The sequence below is a fragment of the Osmerus eperlanus genome, chromosome 18, assembly GCF_963692335.1.
Source record: "Osmerus eperlanus chromosome 18, fOsmEpe2.1, whole genome shotgun sequence".
In the NCBI taxonomy this organism is placed as follows: Eukaryota; Metazoa; Chordata; class Actinopteri; order Osmeriformes; family Osmeridae; genus Osmerus; species Osmerus eperlanus.
The window spans coordinates 5,782,582-5,807,107 of NC_085035.1; the positions used below are offsets into that span (position 1 = coordinate 5,782,582).

Consider the following 24,526-nt stretch of genomic DNA (forward strand, 5'->3'; position numbering starts at 1 on the left):
GAGAGCTGTGGACTTGTTAAGTTCTTTTGAATGCGCTTGATTACATTCTAGGCAGGCACCCCAATGCAAAACAGCCTTCATTATCCAGCCCCCTCCCCCATCTAGGAATCAATACAAAAAACAAACAAACAGCACAACAAGACAAACAAAACCCAACCTAATATGTCTAATAATATTCTAACACTGCAACAAAAAACCTCAGTCCAAATTGTAAACGGTACTTTTGACTTACACTTTAAGATTGTATAGTACCCTTTTACAGTAACAAACCACCCACACAAAGGGAGTAACCTGACATTGTGAGAATGAAGGCTGCCTCGCTTTAAGACTTTAATTTTTGGGGGGGATTTCTTTGGTGGTAAAGTGACCATTTTTTTTTTGTTGTCAAACGGTAATCGTCTATAGAAACAGGTTCAGTGTCTCTGCGATGCCCGAGTGTGTTTGTTTCAGACTAAACCCGCTTGCGAAATGCGGCAGGCACTGCAGATTTTTGTTGGCTCAGTGACAATGGTGGCACTGCCAAGCCCTATGGCTAAAACTACTAAAAGACGCATAAGGATGGCATTAGAGCTCAAATCTTCTCTTTTTTTTCGAAGCATGGCATACTTTGGTCTGGGTCTCACTGTTTTGGCGTGTTTACATGTTTTTATGTATTTATCAATCCCTTCCTCATCTCCTGTGATCTGATAATAACCAACACCTGAAATGCGGTTTGAATTGATGTGCTGTTTTTCTTTGTGCATGCGTTTTATTGTCAATGTTGTCATTCTTTTTGTCTTTGCATGCAAGCACTGAATAAGGAATTCTTACAATTTCATTCTTTCATTTTTTGTATTCATTGCTTTTGTCTTAAGGATTTGGGCAACATTGTCACAATGCATGAGACACAATAGCTGTTGGAAACATACACAACGTATTACACATTTGTTTTGCCGCCACTAAAGCCTTAACAAATGAAAAACATCGGAAATTACGCTCAAGAAACAAAACCATAGAGAAAAATCTTTTATGACAACATTCAGGAGTACTTAAGACACCAAAATCTCAGTGAGAGCTATTATTGATATAACACAATTTAGCTGTAGCACAAACAAAGGAGGGATGCTACAGTGGGAAATTGTGTTTATGCATTGTGATGTCAACAGATGAGGACATCTAATTTTGAACAAAAGTCTCTCTGGATTCTTGGGGGGGGGGGGGGGGGGGGGCAGGGGGATTTGATGCTGCACAGTGAGCGAAAGTGTGAAATTTCACATTAGTGGAGACAAATACATTCTATTACACATGCATTTGGCCCAACTGACTAGAAGGGTGCTTGCGCATGTATCATCCTATCAACCGAGAATGTGTTTCAAACTTATTTACAACAGCCGCAAAAAACACTATTTCGCAAACAGGCTTGTCTGACGTGACATTTCGTGTTTTGTTTTTTCTATCATCTGCAGGAAATTAAAACGCTGCTCTTCGGGATCGGAGCGTCTACCGATCGGAAGCGATATTGAAACCTCAACCCTGGCTGAGGTAGTCTGGAAGGCCTTCTGTATCAGCCTGGCATGCAGCGGTCCGCTCTGCCCAGGGAGGTGGGGCTTTCCAGGCAGGGTGTGGAGAGACGGAAGCCCTCAGCTGGTAGTAGGCATCGACACAATCGTGCCTCGTTCATGAAGAACATCCCCTACACGCCCCGCACTGTGACTGCTGTCGACGGCAGACACAGAGACACGCACCCCCACCCAAGGAGACCGGGCAGAAGGACACAAAGGACACAGGCGTCATCAACGAATTCCCGCTCTATAAAATGCGCTAAAGGTTTGGTAAAAACCTTTATCGCAAAAGCGGAGCTAAAATAGTCTTCCGTGTGGCGTGCAAAGCGACCGAAGGTTCTTTCTGCGAGCTGAGAATAGTCCGGAAGGCGGGAGACGCAGCTGACTGGGGGGTTTGGTAGAAACACCACCTAAGACGTGTCAGGTGGAAGGGGTCTGAGAGGGGGAGGGTACAGGGACGTGAGGGCACCCTCACACCCGCTGAGATGGAGGGACCTGCCGTTGTCAGGTGTCCCCGAGCGGGGGGGGGGGTAGGGGTGGGGGGGTGGGCGGGCTGGGAGGTGCTCGTGGGTCGCGGTGACCCCGCTCCTCATCACAGCTCCTGCCGAAAGCTGTCTCGCCGTGATGAGCTTCCTGTCACGTGACCTTTCCGAACCCGACTCGGATCGGCTTCTCCCTGTCTCTCACATGTCATTGTTGTCCTCCCACGCCAGCCGTAACCGATCCTCCCCGCCGCCCCGCTCACTTGATGGCCAAAGTACCTGTAGTTAACGCGTCCATCCTTCCCGCCCAGACTTTGCCACCTCGAGACGAGGCAATGACATGTTTGACTGCAGAACGGGGCACAAATCGGCAGCGGGGAGCAGAAACCAGCCAATATACCTGCACACACAGCTGTGGAGACGAGCAATTTTTTTTGTCCAGCACCTGTTTTTCGCAAAGAGCGTTAAACTTCAGATGAGGGGACGCGCAGGCAATTACTGGAACGTCTTTTGTGAAGAGCTGGCACAATTAGGAGCGGGGGGCTGGATTGCTTCCTCCATCACTGTCAGGGAAAGACCCGCTCAAGCAGAGCAGAAACAATTGAACTTGACCACAATTAATGCCCATCCCCGATTTTATTAAGTAACACGTACTGTACAGCAGTAACTTCCAAACCTTCATCTTCATAAATACATTCAGAATCAAATCTGGTGACACAGCAGTCCGGACATAGTCCTAACTTGCTGTTTTTATGTAACCTAGTATGTCTGGGTTCCATCTTTTCTCACTGACTACTGAGGGAGGCCTGTGGATTCTAAGAGAGTGTGCCGTCACAATAAATACGACTTGATTCAGCACTACTTTTCTCTGGTTTCCCTCTCTGGCCTTGCAACACGTCTTTCCCAACGAGTTTCACTTGCCGCTGCTGTGCATCCGCCTTACATTACGCGTAGGCTACGTGCGTGATGTGTGTGTGATGTGTGTGTGATGTGTGTGTGGTGGTGGGGGGCCGACATGGAAACCTCTGAGGAAGAGGACGTCCAATGAATGTCCTAAAGCCAACAGAGCCCGCTTAACGAGCATCTGTGACAAGCAAAAGAAGATCCCGGAAAAGTAAACAGCATCGTTATTACGTCAGCCGCTTCGTAACGAGCCTGGTGTTCTGACAATACGTATAAGCCAACCTTTCTAAGTAAACACGCTGTCCAACCAAAACCTTTCCCTGGGTTTTCTATGCAAATACTCCCGTTTTTTTTCTTCTCCCAAATCTGGGAGAGCCTAATGGATCACCCCCCCCCCCCCCAGCCCCCCAGCCTGCCTCCCCCGTCTCCTATAATTACGGCGCGCTGGTTGAGGAGGCTGTGGTGGCTTGGTGGGGGAGCAGGTGATCCGTCAGAAACAGCTGGAGACAGAGGAGGCTCCAGCTGCTGGGGGGCGCAGGCAGGCAGGCAGGCGGGCAGGCAGGCAGGCAGGCAGACAGGCGGGCAGGCAGGCGGGCGGCGCCGCGCAACGCGGCCGTCAGTCTGTCCGGCCTCCACGCCCACCCCCCCCCAAAAAAAAACCTGTTTGTGACGCTGTGGGCGCCCACGCGGGTCAACATACACACCAGCGGAGGGTTTGTAGGCATATGATGTGAGGCTGGTTTACATTGGTGTTCCATGTAAGGTACAGCCGAGATCGAAGTATCCATGAGACTCCGTCTGTCGATCTGGTTGTGGATAGGGACCACGGTCAGCAACATTTGATGGGATTCGTTTGACGGAGGCCACGGATTGCTGAATACGTTTCTGAATGGTTTTGGGGTGGCTTGATGTGGGTTCCTGTGATGCTCTGAGGTGGAGAGGGGCGAGGGGGTTTTGGGGTGAAGAGGTAGAGCCAGGGAAAACAGCTCTATTGAGAGGGGAAAAGGTGTTCTCTGATAGGTGGTCACCAGTCTCCCCTCCCACCCTCTTCATTGTTGGCTTGCCAGCACTGTCCTCCCCCTCCCCACCCCACCCCAAGGACACCGGGGACCAATCGCAGTTGTGTGTGTGTGTGTGTGTGTGTGTGTGTGTGGGGGGGGGTAGTGGTGGCAGTCCACGGGCGGTGGGGGGGATTGGAGAGAGGACAACGGGGGGGGATAAAGAGGGGGCGGAGGAGGTGTGGAGATTGAATGAGACAGTGGGGGAGAGGGGTTGGAAGCGAGGCTGGAGGAAGTGGTGGTGAGGTGGGGGTCTAGGGGGGGACAGAAAGCAGGGGCTGGGGGTAGCTGTCCTGGCACTGGTCCTCGCCAGGTGGAGGCAGGCACTCAGGCTCGTCCTCGTCCTCCTTGGTTCAGAGGCTTGGCAGCCAGCATTGATTAGGCCAATCACAAGGCAAGAGGGGGGCTCCACGCCACCACAATGTAAACCACCGCATGGCTTGAAATTGGAATTCTAGCCATTTTTTCTTTAAGTCGGGGGATATGTATATATATTATATATAGCAGTATTATTATAGTGTTATTTTTATAGTATTTTCTTTGTGGAGGTGGGGAGGGCATCAAGTCTATGCCAATAGGGCTGTGCGATATGACCAAAATCTCATATCCTGATATAGGTCCTTTCATATCCCGATAACGATATCGATATTAAGATATGGTCCATTATGCAAATTCAATGAATAAATCGTTTATATAAAATGACCACACGGAGAGGCCAATTTCTTATAACAAAAAAATAATTATATACTCGACAATATATTTTAAAAAACATTAGTGCATATGCTCCCAAAATTGAATCTGTGTGACCTCAAAATATATTTGGGAGTGTAGCAGGCTACTTAATTCACTGGAGAGGTTCAAGTGGACACTGCACCTTTAAGGGCTCAGTGAGTTCTGGGCTATGTTGTGGGTAGCTAGGTCAAGCTAGACAATTTACCTTTGTGTAAATTGCCATCACTATATTCCAAGTCCATTTATTGCTAATTGCTAATGTGGGTCTTCAGTTTTCATGTCTTAAACCTCCCAACACACCGCACCCTCAACACTGTGCCGCTGTCAAGGGGAATATGCAATGGTCATGTCCAGACCTAAACAAACAGGCAGGCACCAGCTACTCCTCTCCTCCCCATCTCTCCTGCACTCTCCACTCCCCTCCGCACCTCTCCTCTCCTCCCCTCCTCACACACACACGCCCACACAAACACACTGTCCGAGGATTTCTGACAGACATATACCAGACAGATCATTTGAATGATCTCCCTGCACACCCAACACACTGAGAGAGAGAAAAAAAATCCCTCAGGGTACATGCGACTCGATGGACGACGCAAGGAGAGGTCAGAGGTCGGGTGCTTTTCCCGCATCCGCAACCATCCGGGAACCATCGGACGGCTGGTGACGTAAGCGTCCGTGACAGGTTCTAATCCGGGCACGGGCGACGGCGGTGATGCCCCACGCGGAACGGGTAAGGCAAGGTGGCATATAGGTCAACGTCTGGAGGGGGAAAATCGACAGTGCGCCTCCTCTCCCGACCGGGTCTTGCGATCCCTCATCGCGCCGCCCGCGGCGGCCGCCTCAGCCCCCCGAAACGCCGGGGAAGGCGGCGAGCGCTCGGAGCAAAAATCTGCTTCCAGGACAATCCATTATATCTGACAAGTTAAATGTTCCATAGTACACCATATGGCAGTGGAGCAGCGCCCGCAATGGAAGAGAGAGGCTCAGGAAATGCATCACAATTAAGGTGTTTGGCTACAGTTTGGGATTCTTTCCTTCGGAGCTCGTCTGGGCCTCTTCCTCGCGTCTCTCTCCGACTCCTTCTCGCTTCGGATGTGCCGTCTGCCTCAAGGTCCTTACTGGACCGGGCAACACAAGAATCCGAGCGCGCAAACGTTTTTATTTCAGGCAGTGAGCAACATAAACAACAGGGTTAAACTGTATTTGAACTAGATCTCTCCCTCATTCCCCCCCCCCCCCCCCCCCCCCACACACACACACACGCACCACCCTCCCAGTGCCAGGGAACACGTGGAAAACCTCATCTGATAAAGAAGGCCTCTGCCTCGGTAAGCCGGTGCGTAATGACACTTTAAATACTTTGAGAATCTCTCCTGTGGATATTGGCAGGGCTCAGCCGGGGGGGGGGGGGGGGGTCGAACCTGGAGCGACAGAAAAGAGTAATCTCCTATCCATCTAACGCCGCCCGGCCCTCCCTCCCTCCCCCCCTCCCTCCCTCCCCCCCCTCCCTCCCTGCCCCCCTCCCCCATCCCTGACTAAGCCTGGGCAGGATCACAGGTCCGGCATGTCAGATCAAACACACTCCAGCCCTGGACGAGGACACTAATGCCGAAGGTAGCTCTCAACCACACTACTCCTCCTAATGATAATCATAATGACAGACACGACAATCCCAATAATAACCACGGCCGTCGACAACAACAAAGCGACCCCGCAACTTGATATGACCGACAATCGTTTCACAACAGCGGTCTCTCTCGAATCAGACAATAGCAGGGAAGGCAACAAGGAAATAATGAATAGAGGGATTTCTGTTCAGGACGAACCCCAAAAAAATGTGTCCGTAACAGAATGAGTGTGTGCGAGGGTGGGTAGGGGGTGAAGGCATCGCTTACATCGCGACAAAGAGTGAGAGCACTGGGAGCACTGGGAAAACGAATGCTATCTGTTTGGTTAATTGGTTTGTTACCAGTGTGCACACAGACACGCTTTCCAACGTCCCTGATTCGAGCCGCGAACGGGGGCCGAACGGGGACCCAGAGACTTGACTGGTGCTGAGGAGAGAGGGGGGAGGGGGGGAGGGGGGAGGGGGGGAGGGCTAACAGGATTTTCTTGACACCGTGTCATAGCAGGGGACCCGTGGTTACGTAACGTGCTCGGAAGAACGATTCTGCCAACCCGTGTCCCCTAGAGGTGCACCGGAGAAGACATCCGTCCCTCCATCTCGCCATCCCTCCATCTCTCTACTAGACTACTACTCTCCTCCCTTCAGAAACTGTGTGTGCGTGTGTGTGTGAGAGAGAGTGCGTGCGTGCGTGCGTGAGAGCGTAATCGCGTGTTTGCGTGCATGCGTACACGTATGTGTGTGAGTGTGTGTGTGTGTGTATGTACAGTACGTGTAAAAAAAAACACCAGAGACTCCGCCTTAGACCCAGATCTCCCATTGCTCCTTGCCAGGGTCATTAATGATGCAGACTGATAAACTGTTGACACAGCCACTTAAGTCAACTGAACCCGAGTTCTTACACCTCCATCCACTCTAATTGAATCATAACTCCATCATACTAATTGTGGTGGCTGATACGAGGCTGTGGTAATTTCAGACTGCTCTCTGCTGGGCCAGAATGCCAATATCCCCCCCCCCCATGTTTATTGCCTAAAAGCTTGACTGAAGAAAAATAAAACCCACACGCGAGCACACACACACGAAAAACGAGAGGGAAACACGCAGCGGGGGGCTGTACGTTAAAGAAGCAAGGTCACAAATTATAATGAACACTTTCCAACACCTCAGTCTGGGCCATAATGGCTGCTAGCAAGGAGGAGGGGGAGGGGGGGTAGGGGGGGTAGGAGGGGGGGCGGGAAGAAGGAAGAAAAAAAAAGAAAAGATAAACAGCTGTAGGAAGATAATGAGTGTAACACGAACCCAACACTTGCCTGTGTTACGCGTGCATAGGCATCACACGATACCCGCACACACACCATTTCTCCACTCCTCAACAGGGCAGCGCGCTAAGGACGGAGGACGGAGGACGGGAGGCGAAACAGGAGTGATTTGCCTTTCAACGGGTCCGCTTTCGGACCTGGGAGGGGCTTGAAAAGCGCTCGATCCCCTAAGCTCCCTTCGTCGCTCCACTCGGGGGCCGTTCACACACAGGGCCGCGGTGGGGTATGTGGGGGAGAGGGAGGGATGCCCCTACCCCTGCCCTGCTTTCGGAAACCATCGCCTGTCTGTGTGTGTGTGTGTGAGAGAGTTTGTGTTTGTCTGTGTGTGTGTGTGTCTGTGTGTGTGTGTCACAGCCAGAGTTGATGACCCCTAACTTGTCCACCCACTGCTGGTCGGTCCAGGTTAACTCTGGACTGGAGCTTCCGTGTCGAAGGCCATGGTCCTGGGGAGCTGTCCCTCCACCTGCCTCCTCCTCTACCACAACCATCCCACACACCTGCCAATCCAGCTCCCGCCTGTGTGTGTGTGTGTGTGTGTGTGTGTGCAGTATCTGTCTGTGTGGGTTTATGGGTATAGTGTGTGTGTATGTGTGTTTGATTGGGTTGATGGGTATGTGTGTGTGTGTGTGAGTACAATATCTGTCTGTGTAGGGTTTATGGGTATGTGTGTGTATGTGTGTTTACGTGTGCGTACGCGTGCTTGTACGTTGATGGGCGTGTGTGTGAGTGTGTGTGTGTGTGGTGAGTGCGTGCCACGACAGCCTCTGCCCTGGCACTGCCATGCACGTGCCCCTCCGCCTTTCTGCTCAAGCGTCCACAAAGAACAGCATTGTCCGTGCGACAACAAAAACAAATCAATAAAACGAAACGTGCCTGCGATACTAACAACAAAAATCCCCCCCCCCCCAAATACACAGGGCTTCATATTACAGTTTTTCTCAATTGTTTACACACAAATACTGGTACTTGAGACACAATGACCACAACATGTAACTCATGCACCAACCCCATGAACCAATTGTGCTAAACTACAAGCACAATTCCTGCTTTACACTCAAATTGCAGTTCTAACACACACTTTTTTCAAAACACTACACACAATTCTCTGCATTTGGCAGAATTTTCATGAAGAAAATCTTTTGTTTTCACAAAGAACACACTGCCATTCAAATATGCACACTGACTCATCGCATGGACAAACACCTGTCACACAGTTTTACAATTAGCAATCAGAGCTTTAGAATACAGTTTTTCTCGATTGGTTACACACATTTTCTGAATGCATACCTCATACTCTCAGAACTCTACACACAAATCAAAAAAACACACACACAATGGGCAAAACCCCTCACTTCTCCTGCAAAATTAAACTTAACATTCAAAACAATGTTATTTAATCTCAAAATGGTATTTTGTTTTCAAATGACAAACACAAACCATCATATGAATAGACATTTATAAGAACCATTTGAACACTGATGTGCTCAATGTAAAACACTATGATGAATGGAAAACACTTCTTCTTCATTCATCAAAGTGAGTTAGGCCTTTTTTAGTTCAGTGTTACATTTACTACAGACAGTACATACATAAGTGTGTTGTAAAATATCCTCTGCCTCTGTTTCCAATGTTGGCATCCTTTGCTCAAAAACAGAAAAGGTCACCTGTTGCCCTTTTATTCTAAAGCTCTGATTGCTAATTGTAAAACTGTGTGACAGGTGTTTGTCCATGCGATGAGTCAGTGTGCGTATTTGAATGGCAGTGTGTTCTTTGTGAAAACAAAAGATTTTCTTCATGAAAATTGTGCCAAATGCAGAGAATTGTGTGTAGTGTTTTGAAAAAAGTGTGTGTTAGAACTGCAATTTGAGTGTAAAGCAGGAATTGTGCTTGTAGTTTAGCACAATTGGTTCATGGGGTTGGTGCATGAGTTACATGTTGTGGTCATTGTGCCTCAAGTACCAGTATTTGTGTGTAAACAATTGAGAAAAACTGTAAAAGGGCAACAGGTGACCTTTTCTGTTTTTGAGCAATGGATGCCAACATTGGAAACAGAGGCAGAGGAGTGAGAGTAAGAGGAGGAGGACAGGGAGGACGAGGATGAGGAAGGCCAAGGACCATAATCTCTGATGAGATCCGAGCCGCTTTGGTTGACCATGTAGTCAACCATTGTCTAACAATGAGGGAGGCTGGGCAAAGAGTACAGCCAAATTTGAGCAGGTACACTGTAGCATCCATCATCGGGACTTTCCGAAATGAGAATAGGTAAGAAATCTACTCTCACTACAAAATTGCAGTAGGCCTACTGCATATCAATACAGTACTCAATGAGTACAGTAGTAAAGTATTGCCTGTGGACTGTTCTGTAGGACTGTAAAAAATAAAGTATGTTTCAAGTATTTGGAAAATGTATTCCTACTTTGTATTCCTACACAGTATTTACAGTATTTTACTATATGTTTGGCAGAACTGAAAGATTACCAACACAAGGTGGTCGGGAACGTCTTCTGTCTCCTGAACAGGAAACTGAAATCATGAACATGGTCCTAGAAAATAACGCCATAACATTACGGCAAATACAAAGAAAAATAATAATAATGTAACTGTATACACTATACAGTAAATTATTCTGTTGTTTTGTATGTAAACCGCTGTATGTGCAACTTTGTGTTGGTTGGGATGTACACTGTGTACATATATGTAAAATATATTTGTTACCGTGTATTTCTGTGTTCTGAGTATAAAAACAATATTCTCAAATATTTTACAACACACTTATGTATGTACTGTCTGTAGTAAATGTAACACTGAACAAAAAAAGGCCTAACTCACTATGATGAATGAAGAAGAAGTGTTTTCCATTCATCATAGTGTTTTACATTGAGCACATCAGTGTTCAAATGGTTCTTATAAATGTCTATTCATATGATGGTTTGTGTTTGTCATTTGAAAACAAAATACCATTTTGAGATTAAATAACATTGTTTTGAATGTTAAGTTTAATTTTGCAGGAGAAGTGAGGGGTTTTGCCCATTGTGTGTGTGTTTTTTTGATTTGTGTGTAGAGTTCTGAGAGTATGAGGTATGCATTCAGAAAATGTGTGTAACCAATCGAGAAAAACTGTAATGATCACCATTGGTGGACACTGTTGGACGACGCGATAATACACCAAACGAGACTCGTATTCGGTGATGAACGATCAGCCCTGGTGGGTGATGTGGGAGAAGACCGCATCATGCGAGCAGAGAGAGTGAGAGAGAGAGAGAGAGAGAGAGAGAGAGAGAGGGAGAGAGAGGGAGAGAGAGAGAGAGAGAGAGAGAGAGAGAGAGAGAGAGAGAGAGAGAGGGGGAGAGATAGAGAGAGAGAGAGAGAGAGAGAGAGAGAGAGAGAGGGAGAGAGAGAGGGAGAGAGAGGGAGAGAGAGAGACAGAGAGAGACAGAGAGAGAAAAAGAGAGAGGCCGGCTATGCTGAAGTGATGTAACGACGCGAGCACCACCAGCACGAGGGTGAGACTGCTACCTAAAAGCTTTACACCAGCCGAAACAGGAAACATCTGTTCGTGGTGAACGAGCTTGTTCAATTTAGACACAATCACAAAGAGAGCTCGGTGCACACACACACACACACATGCATGCACACACACACACACACATAGACACACAAGCGCAACCACGCACACATACTATCTGTCTCTCTCACACACACACACACACACACACACAAGCACAACAAGATGACACACACCGGCTCGCACGCACACAAACACAGACAGCACTGCAGATCGATATTCTCTTTCCCAAACAGGCCCGACGCCGACACACAGTCGCACGCGCACAAACCCAGTCCTCGAGCACACGCACGTAACCACATGCTGAGACGCTCGCGAGAAGTTCCCACACAGCAGCTCAGTGCGGCAGGCATGAGAATCCACCTACATTACAGAGAGACACATTATTTATAGACCTGAATCATGCCAGCAAATATTACAACAAAGGAACGAGACAAAGAGGGGGAGAAAGCCAGACGGAATTTTTCTAAAAGTATTTATCCTTAAGGGGAATATTAATTAAGTTTCGCATCCATACAAAACTGTTGTTGTCTTGGGGGATTTTCCCCTCACACATAAATCCCCCACCTCTCCTTGGAAGGGTTTAAAACCCCAATTTGAAGAGCTTCTCACTGGCACAGAAGCAGCCTTTAATACTTCGAGCTGCCATGCCGAACCCCCTCGCCCGCCGCCCACCCCCTGCCCCCTCACACCCACCCACCCTCCCAACCCAACCAACCCCCCAATTTAAAATGCCCCCTTGGATTAAGACAGAAAGTTGGCAGCGCTAGCAAGCGCCGCGGCAGTAAATGCGTCGTTATTCGCAACGACTCTTCAAAGGCCTCTCTTTATTAAAAGAAGTAGCCTTGGAGTCGGGCCAGTGGGGCGGGCGTGGGTCTGGGGGAGGGGGCAATGCCAGCTCCCAAACCAAGGGGAGGCGTGAGGCGAGAGGGGAAGGGGGGGGGGGCACCAGACCCAGTCGTCAGACCTATAGGGGAAAGACAGTGAGTTCCACGGAGCATCAGCTAACAGCGGGTCACTCTGCTAAAAGAAGTAGCTTTGACGGCGGCGGTGTGCGTCCGCGAGTCCGCGCCAACGCCAGGTACAGCGAACCAACCACGGGTGCACCCCTAGTGCAGCCGCAGCGCGCCAGTCGAGAGAATGCATACGGGCATTCCCCTCCAGAACACTGGCGCTGGGCGTGGAAGACTCTGGGCTGGGGAACACAACAAAGAGAACCAGACTGCCATGCTGCAGAGGGGGGCAACAGCACACTGGCAATGCCCGGGGGGCACCCTCCCTCCCTCAGTCTCCTGCCAACATTTTGCACCGAGAAATCTGTATGCCAGGGCCGTCGCTAAAGACGACTGCATTTCACTAGGGATAAACTTTCTTTTGTTCCCCCCCCGTGCCCGTCTCTCTCGCGCGCGCGGGCGTGCGCTCTACAGTGAAGGTGTCGGTTAGAGGAATTATATAAATGTGTGCAAGTTATCAGGGGAAATTAAGTTGCGACAAATATATTTGGGTCTGGGGTTGCGTGTGCACCAAACTAGAGTTTGGGAGTTCTGAGGCATTTGTGTATGATGTCGCACCCACACTATTCGAGGATAATAATAATAATAAATCAAATATTGAAAGCCTTGATTTCCTAAATGTAAATATCTACAATAAATAATACGATTTTTGGGGGGAGCGGGGAGATAAAATGAAAAAGGGAAAAAATAAATAAATCTTGTCCCTTAAATGCTAACAATTTTCCCGTAGCAAATATGTTAAATTCCTCCTCTGTTTGAACATGTTCTTAGGATGGACGGCATCTGCCCGTCAAGTCGCTGCCATGTTGGAGAGGGGCGACGGTGATGTGCGGAAATTGCTGTGTTTCTTTTGGCTGGCAGTAGGGCAGCGTTACACAATAACACCGGGAGCATACACTTGGAAGCGCACCACCCTCTCTAACACATACACTCACACACACACTCTCCCTCTCTCTCTCTCTCTCTTACTCTGTCTCGCTCAGACTGGCATAGTTGTGTGCTAACCGTGTGTTTCAGGGGAGCTTGTGCCACCCGTGCCCCTCGATGCCACAGTGCTCCCCCCCTCCTCCCCCCCATCCAACAGCCAGAGTAGCTGTGCCCACAGGCCGGCCCAGACAGACGCAAACGACACACAACAAAAGAGGTTTAGAGATAATCTAGGAGAAGAGCTTTGTTTATCGGGCAATTTGTTTTTGCCAACTCTGGTAAAGGGCTCGGGCTGGCCCGGTTTCTAGCGGGGACGGGTCAGCCATGCGTACTCTGTGTGTGTGTGCGCGCGCCCGCGCGGCCCGGTACAGAGCGGACCGGGGCGACCGAACGGCCTCGCAGAAGAGGAAGAGTGGGCCACAGGCCTCCCGCAATCTGGGCCAGCCAGGATTACCACAGCAGAGGGGGAGGGGGGGGGATGGAGAGAGGCAGAGCAAGGTGAAGTAGGGAGGGAGTGCCGGGGGGGGGGGGGGGGGGGGTGGACCGATGTGCACAATGCCAGTCCCTACAGACCAAGAAGGCAGAGGTCAATGTTGATCAAATTATTATATTTGAGTTGTTTTGTTGGTAAAGATACAAATGTGTTTAACCATGTAAATCCTATTGCATTACTTTATTTTTTACTAGTATTATATTATTATATTCGTTTAAATACTGTCATCACAAAACTGTAGTAAATGCTCAACCGTGTAGTGGGAGATATATATTCCGTGAGAAGATTAAAGACCAAGGCTAGAGATTTCAAGTTCTCATGATCTAGATGCGCTTGAGTAAAACTTTGATGACACAAAGCATCAATGCAACACTAGAGTTTCAGGATTATACTGAGGTTATAAAACAAAGCACTTATCTGTAATCTTTTGTTTTTGTGGATTAACCGTCTCCTCAGTATGCAGTGGTCCCTGCTTTCACTAAATCCACTTTTCGCTTTTGTCAAATTTTGACCCCCTCTAGTCTCTATCCTGACATGGATTAAACTTCCCATTGCAGCACAGGACCTTTCTAGGACAAGATAGGATAGTAGATGTGTGTGTGTGTGTGTCTATTAATTCAAATTTCACCTACAGTAGAATGGGGATTTTTTGCGTCTTGTCATTTCGGTGACAATCTTTTTTTTTTTTATATATATATATAGATTTTTCGGTCTTCTGATATTTTCTGGATAATTTGTGTAACCTTGGAAAGCCCCTAGAAGAGAATCAAGTGTACAGGTGTGTTAAAGTATTTTCCCCTTCCTGCATGTGACACCAGTAGGCAGGGTAGAAGTCTGGATGACAGGCTCTCAGGCAGAGGCCAAACACACACTTGTCTTCTAAACCCAAGTGACACGTCTCAAGAATGAGTTGGCCCTTAAAAAAAAAAGAAATTGGGCCAAGTATTCACACTATCAGGCATAAGCCGAGAAGAATGAAAACAAACCGACGATGCAGATGGGGTTCTATTCTGGGTGCAGCCGGCTTCTTTGTGAGAGTGGCCGTAACCCTGGGAGAGGAGGCGACTCACACTTCCCCATCGTCGCGCTCTCGCTCTCGGCAGCGTGCTCCCTCCGAAACCACGGCCGCCGCCCTCCCCGCTCCCCGCGGGGAGGCGGGCCGCCGGCGCTCGCCAGACAGGTGTGCGCCGCACCACGGCATTCCCCCAACGCTCGGCCACCATCCCCAGCGGTTACCCCCCCCTCCCCCCCTTCCCAATCCTTCTCTGAGGGAAAACAAAGGAGCTCTACCCGCGTCGGCCGCCGTAGACTCACTCTCCCATCCAAGTAGCCCGCTGGTTATTTATTTGTCCGTTCGTTAAAAGATTGAACAAATCTTGGGGACCTGAAAGCATGGCCCGCGCGTAACATAGGTGCAGGTGTGTGCGGCGCGGCACTTGGTTACGAAGGGGCTTTTTTGGAAAGGGAAAAAGGAGCCGGGAATTATTATTCCGAGCAAGGTTTGGGCAGGCCCCCAAGGGTTAAGTACCCCCCCTCCCACCCTAAATCCCACCACCATGCCAGGAGCTCATTTGCATTTGGTGCTTTTAGGTTGTTTTTTCCCTCGAAAAGTTGGCAGCACTCCTCATTTTCCATAATGCTAGCATTTGGGAATTGTGAGCGGAATGAAGGCGATCCAATCTCCCGACTGCGACATGAATTTTCATTAATTACAACCTTGTCAGCAAAAGCATTATCGAAGCTGAATATGAAAATGCTAATGAGCTCTCATTTACATATTTTTCTTTGTTGGAATGTCATTAATTATTACATTTTATGATGATGAATGCAGCTGTCGATGCTCTCCGATGCGTAATTAGCTATCAGAATGCGTGGATCCGATCAGCATTTACAAAATGGATTCCGCCAAAAGTAAACTTTTTCTCCTCTTTCTCTGCCAAGTTTGCCACCTATCCACATTTGGTGCTGTCCGAGCACTTAAAATAGCCATTGTCTAAGAGTCCATTTAAGACTTAACCCCAAAACACTAACGAACCATCTCCCCACATTTTAGTCCCCCCCCCCCCCAAAAAAAAAAAAAAACGTTATTCCTGCTTAATTAATGCCAGGCTTAATTATAACACCATGATGTCAGCAGCTTTAATTAAGTATTGGCTCTGTTACAGAAAACTCCTCTCTGCAATAAAAGTCATTATGCAGATATGTGCCAAACACTTCACTGTGATTTTTATTCCTCATTAAAAAAGCAAGCAGTAGCTCACCAGAATAACACCGTCAAGAAACACACACGAAAAAACGAGAAAACGCACAGAAAAACACACGACCCCCTGAAAACACACGTCTGCCACGGAAGAGGACAGGGAGCTGTCTCTGGCGAGGCTGGCTTGAGGTTTTACGCTCCTTTTTCATTTTTTATCACCTAACCCCCCCCTTCTCTCTTTTTTTTGTTTTTTTTTGTGTACTTTCCTTCTTTTTGAAGGGGGAAAAATGACAAAATACAGTTCATCTCGCCTCAGCCTCTGGGAACAGTGTTTATAAGTAAAACAGAAAAACAACACACGGCAGATGGGACCATTACACATGACCAAACCAATCAATCAGCACTGAAGGGCCCAGGTGCAGAGCAGCCGCGCAACACCGCACCATTTCACAGTCTGTCAGACACATACACATGGTCGTACATGAATGACCCGGCCCCGCTCCCAAGAGGCCTCATCTGGAGCTCTCCTCTCTCTCCCCCCCCCCTCTCTCTCTCTCTCTTCTCTCTCTCTCTCTCTCTCTCTCTCTCTCTCTCTCTCTCTCTCTCTCTCTCTCTCTCTCTCTCTCTCTCCCTCCCTCCCGTCTTACCTCTCTCGCTCTCTCGCTCTTCCTGTCGGCCAGGGCCCGTGCTGACGTCTCTATCAGCCCCCCCCCCTCCTAACCCCTCCTTCCCCCCAAGCCCGGCTTGGCCCCCCGCTCCCTCCCTCTCATCCGTCCATCCTCCCCCCATCCTTCCGTTGCTCCTCGGGACCCTCCCCTCTCACTAACTCCCCCTACTCCTTTTTTTCCCCTTCTCTCTCCCTCACACACATTCTCTCCATCTCTCCTTCCCACGTCTCGCTCTCATGCAAGCACTCCGGTGCCCCCCCCCCCCCCACACACACACACACACGCTCTGTAACAAACACACACTGATTTCTTCCCCACCTCTCTCTCTCTCCCTGACTCTTTCAGTAAACAGACAGAGCATGGCTGCGTGTTCACCCTTTAGGATGGTGTAGTCCAGCTAACTGGCTGATAACCACCCAGAGAGGAAACACACTGATCCTAACCTCCTGGACACCTAGGCACGGCTCCATCAGACAGAGAAAGAAATAATCAACAAACAAACAAACAACACAAAAAGAAGAATGAATAATTGGCTGAATGGATGGATAGTAAATGAATGAATGAATGAATATAGAACTGTGTGTGTGGATCAGTTGCCAGGTGTTTCGAAGCAGTGCCGGGTGAAGCTGGGAACAGCGATTGGGGGTGTGGCCTCTGAGATCTATCCACCAATCAGCATCTCTTTCCTCACAGGAAAGGAATGATGGAATGGATGCTTCTAGATTTTCTAATGTCTTCTTCCACATTCCTGCTGTCACACCAGCCCCACGCACCCTGATACAAACAGATGGCCCTTCGCATGTACAGAAGAATAGCGAACAGATTAAATAAATATACGGTTGTAATAAATAAAGGAATGAAATAAATATACGGTTCATATTTCCTATCAGACAAGTTTAAGGAATGACTTGATTGACATAAAAAAAAAAGAAAATATGGGCCAGAGTGAGAAATACGATGTCATAAATCTGTTCTTTAAACAAAACAAAACGATATCAGACATGGAGTGTGACTATGATGGACTGTAGGCAGTGGGTCCAGCGCAGCCTTTGTCGAGTCATTCCTGTGTCTAATGGTATGATAAAGAGAGGGTCATCCTCCGTGACCCCTCTCTCCCTGGGGGGTAAATGGAGATCAGAGATTCCACGAGCCGAGGTGGCCCCCGCCCCTGCCTACATTACCCCGCCACCTAACCCCCTCCCCCCCACACACCCCCACCATTACCCCCCACTACCCCCCGACGCCCTGATTATTTATTCCGGGCATAGCCAGCAGTGGACAGGGGGGGTGCGACCTTGGCACTGCCCGTGCCCGCGGAGCGGGGGGGCGGGAGTGGACGAGAGGCCCCTCCTCGCGCTGGAGCTCCGGCAGGACAGCAGGAGGTGAGATGGACGGAGCGGCCCCGGCGCGGGGGGGGAGGCGGGGTAGCCTCTCTGCCAGCGCTCGTTAATTAGGTTAGCTGGAGGTGACGAAGGGATGGGGGGGGGGGGGGCGGGGGTGCCTCGCTCCGGAGGGGTGCGGAGGGGGATAAGATGAGAGGGAGGGTGGAAAAAAAGCGGGGCTGAGGGTGGTATTTTGAGAAGGGATGAGGAGGTGTGGAGAGGGATGGTGGGAAGGGGGGAGGAAGGAGAGAAAAGGGGGTGTGGGGGGGCTCATGGTTCCTCCAGCAGACAAGCTAGTGACTGAGCCACCTGTGTCAGGGAAGGGAGGGTCATATTTCAAAAGGAAGCATTCAGACAGGCGGGTTCATGCAGTCAGGCACCTGTACCTGTACACCTGCACCAGGCTGATGGTAAGCACACACACACACACACACACACACACACACACACACTGCTTCTCTCCTCAGACGCAACGTGATAGAGAACACGCCGCTACATCCTCATTTGAACATTCAATAGAGCACATATTGGTTTCACAGCACATCTATCAGCACGTTTCACTGAATCGAAGGGAAAAAACAAACAATATTAGCCTAGAAATTACTTTGCACTCATAGGCGACTTTGACTAATGTAATAGCGTCGTCTCCCAGTGCCATATTTGTCAGCAGATTCGCCAAATCCAAACAAATAGCCAACGGCGGGGAAAAATGGCTTGCTGAATGAACAGGAAAATAAAGTACACTTACAGCAAACAACATGAATCAGATGCAAAGAAGCCCACTTCTTAACTAGGGCTGGAGCCGAGAGCAAACTTGCTTACAAGTCGAGAAGTTTCCTGCGGTTCATTTGCCATGTCTGTGACAGTTAGGGAGTCCTTTGTTAGTTGCACTGCGCTGCACCTGCTTGGCAAACCGAGCTTAACGCACGCACGCACGCGCACAAACACACACACACACAGTGTATACCTCAAACAGACCTCAGTACAGAATTTAGAGCCATCGACTACTATTCAGCCCACTCGCTTTCCACTCTCGCCAGACTCAAGGTCACTCTCCAGCCTAGGCACCCCTCATATTCCTCTGCAACAGCAGAGGAATCCTTCCGCCTCGGCTCCTATTAATTAAAGCAGACACCTCTCCCTCAACTCACGCTAGTGTCGAACAGAGCAGAGGCAGAGGCCAGTAAATCAAACGGATGAGTCCTCCAGGATGCTAATGGTCCAGTCACGGCTGCTCCTCGGTGTCTACCTGAAGGTTGTGTTTCCAGCCGAGGGGGGAGGAGGAGGAGGGAGGGTGGGGGTGCTGAGGTAGAGGGGGGACACTGGAAGAGAGGTGGCATGGGAGGTGACGTGGAGGTGGCATGGAGGTGGCATGGAGCCAGTGGGGAATGTCGCTCTGGAGCTGGCGAGCCCGGGGCGTGGAGGCTACTGGAGGCTGGGGGGTTCAGAGCTGGAGGACTGGGGGCTGAGGACTGGACGCCGTGGGGTTGGAGGCAGGAGAGTGGAGGAGAAGGGGTGCTGAAGGCTGGGGGCTGGAGGCTTGGGGCTGAGAGCTGGAGGAGCTGTGGGAGGCTATAGAGTGGAGGTAGCACCAGTCAGGGGTGGCGGGGGGGGGGGGGGGGGGGCTGTTGCGGTGGGCTGCCTGTGCGGATTAATCTGTCCGGGCCGCGGATATGACACAAATCCCCTCGCTGATTATTTAAAGGATGTCACCATAATCTGCAAAGTTATGTCTGTGGGAATGGGAGAAGGCACCCGCCCCGTAATGATGCTGTCTGGATGGATGGGACAGGCTTCTCTGGCTCTCACCATCAGCGGGCTCCCTCTCTCCCCGCCCACTCGCTCGGCAGAAATCTGCTAGTGAGGTTGGCACTCCAAATTCCTCCCCTGTCTACCTCCCTTAATGTTATCATTAGTACTGGAAATGGAGGCACCCGGTGCAAGATGAGGCGCAGGCGATATTAGATCGCATTCCCCTTTCTCTTTTTCCTCACTCCGCAGAGGGATGGGGAGAATGGGGAGTGTGAGGTGTATGGGTGTGTGTGTGTGTGTGTGTTTGTTAGCCTCACACCAACAAAACACCAAACGTGTATGCAAAAGCCTTTTTTGCATCCACTTCCCACACACACGTCACACTCTCCCCGTTCCTCCCCGTTCCTCCCCATCCCTCCGTCGCACTCCCTCCATCCCTCCTTCCCCGCCTCGCTCTCGCCGTTTGTTTGTTGCCGAGCGCGGACCTGTTGCTCCGTTTTGCTTTGCCTCGATGGCTCGTCGATGCGTGCCATGGGAGCGGCGCCCATGCCAAAGCTTTTCTTTGCTCCCAAAACAAAGTGACCAACAGATGGGAAGGACATTTCTTCAGCTTCACAAAACCCATTTCCCCCCCCCCCCCATTTTAGGCTTCAAAGACCACCCTTTTTTGATCTGGTGTTTCGGCGGAGACGGCGAGCGCGCACGCTTGTAGTCCCCGTCTTTGTTACCCGGACGTCCTCAGAAGTATGGCCGACAGACATTCTAGGCCACGGCTACACTTGGTGCTAAGCACTTTCTGATTAGCCCAACCCAAAAACCTATTTTTCGATTTGCTGCAAAAAAAATCTAAAAATCTCACTTTCGCTATCTAATCGGAGCAGTGCTCAGAGGTGAGCGAGATCTGGTCTGGAAGTCCCGACTAAGATAGCTTGTCATTTTGCAGAATATCAGGGCACCAGGCTGCTGCAGATTCTGTCATTTCTGAAGCATCTGGCTGTGTAAATAATCCAGGATGGAAGTCTTTTCCACTTGAGTGCCTCGCTGCTGTCACCTCCTCTCCTTAGCACAGAGAGAGAAAGACTCCTCTCTCCACCCCCCCCCCCCTGGCTTGTCTACCGCAGAGTACCTTGGCGGAAGCTTCCGGGGAACGGTTGGACCGACCTCCGTGTTACGTCGTATTGTATTCCACTATCAGTGTGTGAATGGGCCTGAGGTATAGCAGGACAGCGTTAGCAAGGGCGACAAAGAGGCGAGGGAGAGGTGTGCGGAGGTCCAAGTCCACCCACCCACCCCTCCCAAACACCCTCCTTCTGTGAACCAGCTATACTCTCAATACACCGCGAGTTGCTTCCAAAATGTCATGTATCATTTAACGGAAGATGCCGGGCAGTAGTAGCGGGAGAGAAAGCGCCGGAAGCCGGGGCTCTGAGCGAGCACATTTTTCACGGAGCCAGTCAGACCTCGTTAGGCTCTGACTTTCATGTCACAAGAAGATTATCTGTGTCAGTGGCCATTTGCTCACCACTGGCGGCGAGGAGGAGTTGAGGACGAGGGCGCCGAGGGGCATCATGGGTAAGTGAGCAGCGCCGATGCCTCGCTCGCGTCCCTTTGCTGCCCTAGTCAACCGAGAGGTCCCTCACATGCCAGTGGTAAGGTGGGGGGGGGGGGGGGGGGTGAGGTGACGACACGCTATGTGACCTTTTACAGTGGGCTGTAGATCGAGCTAACACACTCCCAGTCGTGGGGGGGGGGGGCCGCGTTGACATAAACCAACGCGGCGCCGCGGCCAATGAAACGATTGAAAACATCCCGATTCGTTGCTCGCACCAGTCATCATCTCTCCCCGGACACACGCGGCAACAGCAGTGTTTATATCACGGCCTTCTGGACTAGTCGAGCGCGTGACTTGTTTGGTACTTCAGGTGAATAAACATGTTCGCTGAAGTGGAGACGGAGGAAAGCGGCTGCTTTGTCAAAGAAACGCATATCAGACAAACACACACAGGCTGAGGTGACCCCCCCCCCACAAGCACCCCCCGCTCAACGAGGCTGGTCTCCCGGACTCACCTGCTAGTCTGGAGTTGACGTAGGGAGGGGAGATGTTGTCGTGTGAGCCCAGGTCCCTGCTGGTCATGTGAGGGTACTGTGAACCGTCCGCGTAACTCTGAAACAAAAAGGTCGACGCGCACATGAGTCCAGCAGCGTAGGCTTATCGCAAACTGCCCCCGGGTGTCACCCCCTCTAGGATCCAGGGCATGTGGCCGTTGGCTAAGCTCCGGAGGTCATCGCCATGCAAAGCTTCGTGCGTTGGGAAAAAGCGTCACTTTTGTCAGTGGCTTCGGCTAAAAAGCGCGTGCTACGCCACTGGAAAGAGCACAGAAGCTGTCTTTCGGTGACAAAGAGACAGGAAGTGCTTTCTTCTCATCCAGACGTGGCATCGGGGACGGCGAGTGTGCAACGCCACGCTCCCCAGGCAACCCCTCCATCATCCTAAGCGTGGAAGGATCGCTCGTCTGCTAGGCCGCCACCCCCCCCCCTCATTAACATATTCAAATCTTTGTCTTAATGGACCATAGCCTTCCTCCCGTCATTAACCCTGGTTTACACGGGGGTTTCTATAGGAGGAACACGCCGTGGCATGTCCTTGACGCTCCTTCGCACAGCTGAGGCCCGAGTCTAGTGGCGTCCCTTGGCTTACCTCAGATGGGAGGGCCGCGCCGCCGCGTCGTTGTCAGCCTCCGAGAGCCAGGCGATAGGCTCTGGAGCCCCAGCTACTGTTTGTCTGTGGTATTTACCGCTAAGGTAATACCACAGTAATAGGGTTCATTCTATGTAGCTCACTTTTTCTTTTTTTTATGTCTATTAATAACTATGCCTCGAGACAACAACCAGGAGGAAGATGATGTAATGTCTGGCTGTAATTCCTTTCACATAACAGTATTCTGTGCCATTAGGTTCAAACGGTTATATTCTACGGTGACAAAATAGAATTTGAGCCCTACCTTTGAAGCACGGCTTCCGTTTCCCCAAGAGCTTGCACTTGCTCTGTCCTCCATATCTACAAGAGTAAGAGGCAGAGCGAGAGAGGGAAAGAGGGGGAGAGAGAAGGGGGCAGAGAGAGAAAGAGGGAGGGAGGAGGGAGGGAGGGAGGGAGGGAGGGAGGGAGGGAGGGAGGGAGGGAGGGAGGGAGGGAGAGAGAGAGAGAGAGAGAGAGGGGGGGGGGGGGGAAGGGAGAGAGGAGGAAATCGTTAGCTTTGATACCAGCAATCAACAACCAGTACAACATTAGATCATCTTTATTATTTACATCTCAGGCTGAGCCTAAAGAGGATTGCATCTACATTTTCATCACTTGCATTATCTGACAACGTCAACACGTGTTTACTTAACTCCATGACCCTTCCTATTAAGCCCCATTGATTATGTTTAATGTTTTACATTCAATCAAATACTTTAAGCCCCTACACCTCTAATCCCGGCAAGTAAGAGCATTGAGAATGCATTGGATCAAGCAAAATACCCACCAAGGATCAATTGGCATTAATATACAGTGACTAACAGTCCATTGTATTTCATTTGTGCATCAGGTAAATGTACATTTTATTTGAATTTCATAAACTGATAAGACTGGTTCGTCCCCCATTATCCCAGCATTCAACACACCCGGGTGTGCCAAGCACACACACGCGCACACATTCACTGAAACAGCACAGTTTCATGTACATTCATTGTCATTTACAAATCTCTCCTCACAGAAACGTCCTTTGTGCTTGTGTATAGAAGAATTTGGTAAGAGGGCTAATCTGTGCTAACATTGTCCTAGCATACAATGAAAACCAACCTGCTCCAGTACAAAGAACCGCAGGAGCACATTACACTGCGTCTCCCATCTCACGCATGACATTGTGCCTTGTGAGACTCCAGCCCTTCCCCACATCTGACACTAGTCAAACACACAGGACATAACCAAATTGGGAAGGTAGCGCCAAGTCAATATAGACTCAGATCTCGGTGTGTGTCACCGCCTATCTGATCTGTGGCGCTGTGCGACAGGAGAAGAGAAAAAAAGGCTCTGTGTCGTAATCGGCCGTGCGATCTAACAGTTGACAACTAGCCTCGGCTCGGGGACTTATCACACTGTGTTATCTGTTCTAGAACATCTCCAGGTGTTCTGGATCCAGGCGGCAGGCTCCTCCCACCGGATGAACACCACCAGCCCTCACTCTACACCTAGCAGTGATGACTAGGACCCTCCTAATCTGGGACACCTAGCTAACCTCACTGGCAGTAACATCTGGATGTCTGCGTAGGTCAACAAGTTTATGGGGTCTTCTTATCTTGCTACATGCGTTATTGATAAGCATAGTCGCTCGTATCGGTTAGGACTTACGAAACGTATTGTAGGTTCAGACGTTTATGATGGCTTTCGACAGGCCGCTAAGGATTGCCAAGAGGTGCAGGACCAAAGCATATGAAAATTCCTGTGCTCGTGTACTTCCTGTACAAATGGATAATAAACAGTGCTAATGCTAGGTTCCAATGTCGACTTTTATGTTTTCTTCCTATTAGACCCATCTTAGACGAAACTATTTCGAGTACAGTGGATGGCTATGGAGTACCGTAGCATGCGCAATGCCATGAACCATGGGGGGAGTGCATTAAACACAGTACAAAGCCATCTCTTATCTGCCTCTTAATCCTTGATTTGGCCAAGAGGTCCAGTTAGCGAGCGAGATCAGATGGACGCTTTTCACTAGCTGCCTCTGGCTAGGATATCCAACCTCAACCCCGCTCACCTCTCCCTCGCTCTGTCCTCTCCTGCGCTCAGCCAACATCCGGTGTAATTTATAACCCTCAATCG

General features: G+C 49.9%; 1 protein-coding gene across 1 annotated transcript in view; it reads right to left on the reverse strand.

Moving 5' to 3' along the window:
- LOC134038939 (transcription factor 4-like) overlaps positions 1–24,526 on the reverse strand; it is a 107,117-nt gene that overhangs the window by 66,278 nt on the left and 16,313 nt on the right. Inside the window, 2 exon segments of the mRNA XM_062484608.1 lie at positions 21,733–21,829; positions 22,668–22,723. Of these exon segments, the coding sequence (XP_062340592.1) occupies positions 21,733–21,829; positions 22,668–22,723 (153 nt within the window).